The sequence below is a fragment of the Nymphaea colorata genome, chromosome 13 (genome assembly GCF_008831285.2).
Source record: "Nymphaea colorata isolate Beijing-Zhang1983 chromosome 13, ASM883128v2, whole genome shotgun sequence".
In the NCBI taxonomy this organism is placed as follows: domain Eukaryota; kingdom Viridiplantae; phylum Streptophyta; class Magnoliopsida; order Nymphaeales; family Nymphaeaceae; genus Nymphaea; species Nymphaea colorata.
In genome coordinates, this window is record NC_045150.1 from 12,843,670 (window position 1) to 12,852,875 (window position 9,206).

At 40.1% G+C, this 9,206-nt stretch overlaps 1 protein-coding gene across 1 annotated transcript; it reads right to left on the reverse strand.

Annotated features, from left to right (window-relative positions):
* Positions 1-3,615: 3,615 nt before the first annotated feature.
* Positions 3,616-6,403, reverse strand: LOC116267323 (probable pectinesterase/pectinesterase inhibitor 51). Its single transcript, XM_031649007.2, has 2 exons — positions 5,405-6,403; positions 3,616-4,379 (listed from the first exon to the last, which is right to left on the reverse strand). Exons 1-2 carry the CDS (start codon positions 6,384-6,386, stop codon positions 3,682-3,684), a joined length of 1,680 nt encoding a protein of 559 aa, XP_031504867.1. The 5' UTR covers positions 6,387-6,403; the 3' UTR covers positions 3,616-3,681.
* Positions 6,404-9,206: the final 2,803 nt, after the last annotated feature.

Below are 9,206 nucleotides of genomic sequence, written 5' to 3' on the forward strand. Positions count from 1 at the left end.
TCACTAAGACGGCGGGAACTTATAAAGGCTTTTCGTTTTTTGCTGCCTTGACAACACAATAGATTGTAAGTCTCTCTTTTTAAGCTCCTTTTTCCATTATTTTAATATGATTTTTTTTTATTATAATATCAATATATTTGTAAGCCCGGTAATCGGTTGAAAATTGGGTCATGGGATCAGAGAGTGACTCAAACGACCCAATTGGGTGAGGTCATAAATTTTTGTAATGTATTTTCATAAATAGATGAAGAAGGTAAGTCTGTATCATGTTTAACTTTTTCATCTACTAAGAGTAAATAACACATATTCAAGTACTTTTGTGCATTTAATAAAGTTTGTGATATTTCACAATTAAAAAATAACAAATTTTAATACTCAACAATGTCAAAAAAAAAAAAAAAACATGCAATTAGTTGATGATCCTAACTGAGTCGCGATCCAATAAATGGATGGACAATCAGACGACTTGACAAGTTTGTCAACTATGACATCAGGGTTTCTCAGTATAAAAAATAATATCAACAAAATTTATGTGGCTCTGAGTCAAGCTGGACACATGTTAATGGAGGGACTGTAACACCCAATGAAGAATACCTCATAGAAGAATATGCGTTTTATCATAGCAAAATTTTTAAAAAATAATAATAATGGGGAAGAGTACAAAAAAAATGGTTTTCAATATTATACGGTATCCAATTTTAATAAAAAGGTATGTTATCTTGAAAAGATCATGAACCTTGGTCATTTCCTTTACTACTTAAACATCTCATTTGACTGATAAAACTACAAAGGAGATAACTTCATTTGAACCGGCGATCTTATACACAAAGAGGTGTAGGAGGTTATGTGAATAATAAAAATTTCATGCATCGTTAAGAAATTTACATTTCTTCTCTTTTGGTCGTTGGCAGCAACAACGAGCAGGGACGACGGGCCTGGCAGGGACCGAGGCTCCGAGCATTGGCTTGTGGGTTCGATCAATCATCAAGTGGGCTGGGACCCAGCCTTTGTGCCGAACCTAGGCTCGATTCATAGTGGTCCGCTGATCAAGTCTCGATTTAGTTTATGTAGCTGATAGTTTGATAGGCTGGAGAATCGCTACTTAATCCTTGTTATCAACACAAGGGCAAGTGACTTTAAAGTAGTGTTTGATAGTCTTGGATTTTAGATCGAATGTTGCATGAAAACATATCACCCAATTCATGGTTTTTAACATGTAGATTTAAAATTTTTGCATGATGTTTAAACTGAGAATCTCTCAAAGCACAGCATGCTATCAAACACAGCTTACCAGTTTTGCTTTTTCCTTTAAAGAGTACTTTTTTTGTTCCCAATATCCAGCTTGCTGTCAAACACTCCCCTTAAAAAGTACTCTTTTGTCACGTTTTTATCATGCATTTGTAATTTTTGAAAAGTTAATGGTGATTCCATGAAAAACATCAAAAGTTCAGCAACTTTTTGAAAGTCTTTTATTTATTTTGTGTGAAATCCAATCCGCCGAATGCACATTTCAACAACTTTTCTCATATTAAATACATTATGAGACCCTCAGACCCAGCAAAATTTGCTGGAGGGGCACTCGTATAATTAAAAAAAAAAACAAATATTAGAAGCATCAATGCAAAAATAAGAAATATCTAGGGGACCCTATATGTGGCTCTGCCACAAGTTTGCTCGCTACTCACCGGTAGGGGTAAACAACCAGTTGAGTTACTCAAGCTCGACTCGTTAAAGCTTGGCTCAAGTCAATTCGTTTAAATAATCGAGTAAAGTTTGAGTTCGCTGAACTCGAACTATTAAAGCTCAACTTTGCTCGAAAATGATGTGTAGCGATTTTTTAAATATCTAACTCGTTTTTTTTAATAAAAAACCGGTATATTGACGCTAATTAATTAAGTAAGTTTTTTCAAAAGCTCCTTCAAGTTTGTAGAGTCTTAATCGAGTTGAGCTCGATTTATGGCAAAGTAATAGTCCATATATTCAAACGACTTTGTCGAGCTTTAATCGAGTCAAGATCGAACTCAACACGTAACTGCCGAGTCGAGCTCGAGCTGCTTATATCAAGCTCGAGGCTATTTATGTCAAGTTATTATCAAGCTCAAGTCAAGTTTAAGCTGTCTGAACTTGGGGTCGACTCAGCTCATGATCGGGGACTTGGATTTGAAATACGTGGCAATTGCTGATGCCGAATCATTTGCTTGTAGTTTAAAAAGAGCAAGTTATATGTTATGGCCATTGACAAGAGACTATGTGTGTTATGGGTTGGAAATGACCAAAATATCTTTACTATTAAATAGAAAATCCTTTCCCTATAAAGCAAAAGTGGATTCTTAAGAAAATGCGCCTCCACATAACATGGAAAGCGCCTGAACATGAGGTTGGTGCTTCAAATAGCATAATAACTCACAAAATGTGGATTTCATATCGGCTTCAAATCTAAGATACGAGAATATCAAATGCCGAAATACCCATGTTTGCTAAATAGAAGCTTTTTTCCCTTATGAAGGCAAAAGTAGAATCCTGACGGAATGCCTCTTTGATGATAAAAGGTGGGAACATGCCTTCCTATGTTAATGGCATAACATGGAAGGTGCTTTTATTGCTTGAATATGAGGTCCATGCTTCAAATAGTCGAATAATGATTCTCAACGTATGGATTTCATGTCAATGTCAAATCTAATATATGAGATTATAAAAGGCCGCTAAAGCAAAATGAAAGAATCCAATAAATGACATCAAATATCATTTACTCGTCACACAAGAGAGTTGAAGCTAATGACCTGTTCTTTTCTCTTTTTAGGGTGTGTTTGATTGCCTCAGATCTATAATCCAATGCTGATTTGAAACCTAAACTTTGCAAGACCCACTATAATAGCTTTTAGCACTAGATATGTCAAAGTAACTTTTTATGGAAAAAAATCACCATTGTAATGAAGTTTCATGGAAAAAAGAGACGCCTTAGGAGGGTTCAGTGAGCTGGAAATTTATGAAATGGATTGGTGTGGGCAATTGCCCACATTGGACCAAACATGCCTCTACCATTGGGGTGCTTGGTAACAAGAACAATGGGTCCATTATTCCACGAATATGTTGCAAATATTTATGAAATGCTGGACCTATTATTCATTTTACCAAATGCCCCCAAATGGTTTCGAGTCTTTCGACTATATTTCAGATATTTTTTTTTTCTCTCATGCTTAAGTTTTGATTTTTTTTTTTTCATTGAAATGAGAAATATATGGCCAGGTGAAATATCAGGATTCAAGAGTGTTGATATTGGGATTAGAGATGCCATTATAGAGGTCAAGTGGACCGGCTCTTGCCCCCAACTTCTCTGTGTGTGTGTGTGCGCGAGAGCATGCAACAAGGCATGGTTATGTCTTTTTAAAAAAACGTAATTAGATGAACCTAAATCATGGTTGATCAGCTTCTTGGCGTATACAAAACTCAATTTTTACAACCCACAAACATTCATAACCTTTAGATTCTTATTCTTTCATCCTAATACACAAGTTCTAAAAAAAAAAAAAAAAAAAAACCAAAAAGGAAATTCTAGTTCGAAGTTTTTCAACCATGTAGATCAAATCTATACAGTCATCGTAAATTTAAAATGAATTTCTGACGAATGATTTCGGGTCTGATAAATGAGCGCATTAGGTTTGGATCCTTCTCAAAACATGGCTAATAACGCTTATAATCAGGAGATTTGATCCACTCATCTCCTTGAATGAAATTCTCAACCGAGTACAGTTCCACATTTTGGCTGGGGATTTGGCTGCTCCATGGTACCCTTTGTGACGTGTTTGCTCCCGGTCCAAAATTTTCGAACTCACCATAGTAGAGAGTGGTGAGTCCAAAGTCACCAGCCCAAGGCAGCCAACCTTGTGGGCTCATGAGCCCACCCAAGTAGCTGTGCAGGAACACGGTCCGCGCGTACTCCCTCCACGGCCGCCCTAGGTAGTTCCGGTAAGCCGCCGGCCTTGCCGAGTAGTACCTCATGTACTCGGCCGTCCCATTTACAATGCAGTTCCTGAACACAAACCCGGTTGACTGTGCCGGATCGATCCGGCCATGGGCTGCAATCACGTTGACGACACCTTGCTCCGGCGAAAGCTGGCGGGGGGCAATGAGGATCAGGCAGTCATGGAAGACGGAGGCCGAGTGGCCAAAGACGAAGTCGACGGTGCCCTGGATCCGGCATGATCGGTACAGTTGCCGGAGCGAGTGGGCATAAAGCGTGTCCTGGTGGCCGATGAACTCGCAGTTTTCAATCAGGGAGAGGTCGCTCTCGGAGCGGAACGCGACTGCTGGGAAGCTGCCCGGACCGGCTGTGTTCTGGAAAGTGATGTCCCTGGCCATGAAGCCATCGCCAACTATACCTGCCCATTAAACATAGGAACAATCTTTTGTCTGGACAACAAACATATCATTCACCACATTTATATTATTGTTGAGCATCCGATAAAAAACCATAGACTTGATAGGCCAACTTAAGGTTGGTAGAAATCAATATGTATAATTAATTAATGAAAAAATGAATGCAAACAACGAATAAGGTCTTGCTGGTTTTCACAAACCCAACTTACAGGGAGAAGGTGAATTATATATATGATATTTATTATTTGTTCCAAACATAAATGGGCCCATAATCTCTTTCTGGTTAAATTAGTTTGGTTTGCAAATATATACAAAGGCTGCTTATGTAACGCGAATTTGATACGTTCATTACTTACTTGCTTAAAAAGACAGCATGCTTATAAGTAATCAGATCCAAGTCATTGTGAATATGATCTGAACAAGTTTAAATCAATTAGAAAAACATTCAAAATCATAGAAAAGTATTTTAAGTTTTTCCAATATGCAATTGTCCAGTACTTACCAAATTTATACACAATTCCTAACAACAATCAACTTCTAACCAGAACAATTATTATCAGCCTGCGACCACAAGTCAAAAGATTGACAACCTTTTGCATTGAATATTGATGAAGGTTTGTCTCGGTGGGAAATGTGCATGCCATCACATCTACTTGATGGTGGCACCTCCTTATGTTGGTGTGAACTCAAATGTTATTAATGAGGGGCATATTTATACACTTTAAATTATAAAAATACCAACTGCATTAAAAAGTGTGCATTGTAAGATCCACAAATGTAGATCTCGGCAAGAGTCCCGAGTTTGATTAAGATGAAAAGAAAAGAACCATTTTTTTTTTAAAAAAAAGACAATCCTTTTAAGATATTAAAAACTAAAAAGCTACTTTTCAGACATTTTGGCAAAATTTCGCTGGCATTCGGAGAATCAATCTAACTAGTGGTTAAGAGCCTGGGCGGTGAGATCGTTTATTGACCTTGACCAAAAATCCAGGGGTAACTGTGTAAACGAGTAAAAGGAAAGGCTTACCGACGGTGGCGGAGTCATAGGTCGAGACGCCATTTCCGGATCTCAAAGAGCCTGTAATTACGGTTTTGCCCATTCCAGCTCCCAGAAAGACGACGTTCTTTTTGATGAAGGGCACCCTCACGATCTCGTCGTATACCCCTTCCTTTATCTTAATGACGAACATGCCTGAACCGCTCTCCGGAGCCGAGTCGACAGCCCCCTGTACCGTCCCGAGACACCCCTCGGCCCCATCCTTGCAGACCACCACGTCCGGTTCCAGCCCGTCGAACCCTCGCTGGAAGCCTGCGGGCAAGCCCGAACCTGGCACGTGGCTCGGGCTGGCGATGAGCCCGTCCCGTTCCGTCTGAGGCGGCATCCACGAGTCAGTATCGTTCCCAAACCGGTCAAATGCAAAAGCCAAGCTCAGGGCATTGCTGGTCAACATGGTCAGCGAATCCAGGAGATTGACCGCCGAGCCCACCGGAGCCGTGGTGTTGAAGGCCTTGAGTGCGGAATGGCATCCGGATTGGTAGCTCAGGGCTACGCTCAGCCACGCACGGACGTCTCGGATGTTCATGCGTATCGTGTCGGGGTTGGATGACATTCCGATTCGGTACGTTGAGTTGCCCAGGCCGAGGACGCACCTGGAGGCGACCGTGGACAGGTTGAGGTTGTCTCGGGCCGAGTCGACGATTGACTGAGACAGGGAGGTGGCGGACTGGAGAGGGGCGGCGGTGGCGTCCATGGCGGCCTTGATGAGGTCTGCCGCGCTTGGTTCACCGGCGGGGAGCTCGGATCCTGCCAGCGTTTGCTCACAGATGGTGGGAAAGCGTGTAGCTTTGCATGCCTGGTGGATGGCAGCGGGTTTCCGGTCATCTTGTGTTGGCAGTGGTGGAAGCGACGTTCGCGGCAGAGCAGAAGAGGTGGCGGAGAGGAGGAGAAGCAGGAACAGGAGAATGGTGGGGAGGAACGCCATGGGAGAGAGAGAGAGAGAGGGAGTCATGTTCACCTGGACCGCAACCTAACAGAGTGGTAGTAGGCAAGAGGCCGATGACCATTAATTGACAACATTGTGGATCAGGTAAGATCCGGATTTGGATCCTGATATTAGCACCTATGAACCAACCTAATTAGTAAAAGAGTAACACAGATTTGGGTTGAACTAGTGGATATTCCCAGATCTAAATAAGAACACCCAAACCCGAGTTTGGATCTTGACCCTTATCCCATTTCCATGTTTGTTGGACTCAGATCTGAAGTTCTGACGCCGTTGGATCTCAGGTCCATAGTTTTTTGCGTGATACCGTGGATTTGAAATTGACGGTTTGGATTTAAACGGTGGATTTCACACAACAAGGATATGAGAGCATTCGGATCTGAGGCTATCAGACATAGCGTGACTATATTCAGTGCATTTTGTTGAGTCTGGAACTCAGTTTTAAATGGAAATGGTATATTGGTTAAATAGGATAAAGTTAAATAAGAAGCATTGCAACTCGAGCTTGCGAATGAGTTCGAGCCAATTTTTTTCAGAAACGAGCCGAGCTCGAGTTGACGGTTCGGCTCTTCAAATGGTTTGAGTTCAAGTTCATTGAATGCAACTCTCTTAACTCGATTAAAAGACTATTTATTGTTTCTTCTTCACCGGTATGTTTAGTCGAAGATTCCCTCTTCATTCTGAGAAGAAAATGGAGAACAGTTGAGGGATCACTGGGTAGTGAGGTAGCTCATTTGAACGAGATCGAGCTTATTGTTTTATGTCTTGAGCCAAGATTGAGCTGACTCAGCTCAGCTCGTGTTCACCCCTATAATGTTGACTCGGTTGGGTAAGGTCATGAATTTTATGGTACATGTTTTACATGAATAGATGAAAAAGGTAAGTTTGTTGAGACTTCATGTTGGCTTTGTTTGGATCAGATTACTAGTTGATTTAGATTTCCTATGTAGTTTCATGATCAAATCCATTTCTGAGTCAGTTACATATTAAATCATGTGCTAGTCCGTCGAAATTAGGTTTAAAAAATAAAGTCCTGATCTGAATCTAACCCATCTTAAAGGTTGGATCCAGGCCTAATCTAAATGGTTTTCAGATCATCACTATGACAGGATAGGGGCTGGGGTCTGGCACCATGATTCCGGGTCGGCCATGTCTGGACCTTTAGCACAACTTTATAAAAGTAAAACCAACCTGTCCTCCATTTGGATCTGTCAGTAGGATCGGGTCACGACCAACGTCCGATATCCCATATCCAGTTCCACTGGTCCAGTAATCCATGTTGGATCCAAATGATTCAATGTGACTCCTAATCCAAAGCTTGGCCCCGATAATTCGGGAGAGGTGCATCGGATTATGCGGGATGTAATTGGACCAAGTCGGTCGGACCCGTTGGCTTTCCACCGCTGCCTAATGGGAGGTTCACGGGTGTGACATTACTGGATTCCCACCAAGCCTCATCCTCCCTCTCACGCATCAAACTTTTATAAGAGCTTAAAATAAAGTGGCAGTTGCCCACACAGACTGACATGATTTGATTTATTTATATATTAGTGCTTCATATTAGTTTATTACAGATATAGTTAAAAGGTCCAATATTTTTTGAAGGGCCTAAGTTTCACTATGTATTAGTTCCACTTGTCTCTTAGCCTTTTTGTATTATAATTGAAACCACCTATAAGCAAGTTACTGTCCATCCGCAGCGGCTGCTCGGTGAACAGTCACTATTTGGAGCTTGCACGGTGTTAACTTCCTATGCTGCGACAAAAGCATAAAATACATAAAAATATAATGTAATATATAAATATAATTAATAATAATAAAAATATATACTTTAAAATAAAATAAGTTACCGGGTTGAGTGCCCTGTAGCTGGCCCAATGGCACTTGAGGTTATCCATTCTCATGAGTGACAGTGATGCTCTTCCTACATCAGTGCCTCACTTGAGATCACTTGAGAGCATGAGAACCTAATTGGCAATGTGATATGAGTATCCCCTAGCCCGACTAGCTATGTTCCGCCTTTTAAAGCTATCAGACCTAAGACTTGAGTTAATTTGGTTTAGATTATTTAGACCTAAGACTTGAGTTAATTTGGTTTAGATTATTTGGAATCAAGTCTTATGCGGGTGCGGGCGCACTCTTATGATGTAAAAACAAAAAATAATGATTTTTGAAATGTCGTAAAATCTTTTATATTGTATATATATATATATATGTGTGAGTGCGTGTGTGTGTGTGTTGGCATCTATGATCCAAGTGTTGAGTCACATAATCTCAACAAAGCTTACAAAGCTTGTTCAAAATAAATTAGACTATGTTGTTACTTGCATGTGAACTTGTCGATAGATCTTGTACCATTTTGGATCCAAGCGGAAAAAGGTAAGAAACATTTTTTTTTATTCTAAAAGAAAAGTAATTACTAGATTAATAGGTGCATGGTTGGCACCTCCAGGTTTCATAAATGGGGTCAATTTTGTTTCAATCATGAAAGGTGCTTTTCCCTTCCATCAATCTCAATCGTTCTTGACTTTTAAGTGCTTCTTTGTTAAAATGTGAACAAAATAATGTGAAAAATACTGGCAAGCTGACGACCAAACTTGGAAGTTTGATTTCTGGTTTTTTTTTTCATTTTTTATTTTTTATCGTCACTACAAAAATGTGAGAAAATTGAAGTTGAAATACCAGGAAATTCAAGTGACACTTAAAGAGGTGATAGCTATTTTTGTGATCTAAAATAATAAGTTCACACTTTTTCTCTTTGTTTTTCTTTCAATCATCCATCTACACTCTAATTATTGAGAGTCATTCAACCATTTAATCACGACT

Excerpts from the sequence above, each read along its gene's own strand:
- LOC116267323 (XM_031649007.2), bottom strand. The coding sequence starts at position 6,386 with ATGACTCCCTCTCTCTCTCTCTCTCCCATGGCGTTCCTCCCCACCATT. Across the intron at positions 4,380-5,404 it reads CTATGACTCCGCCACCGTCG|GTATAGTTGGCGATGGCTTC; the intron begins GTAAGCCTTTCC and ends TTTAATGGGCAG.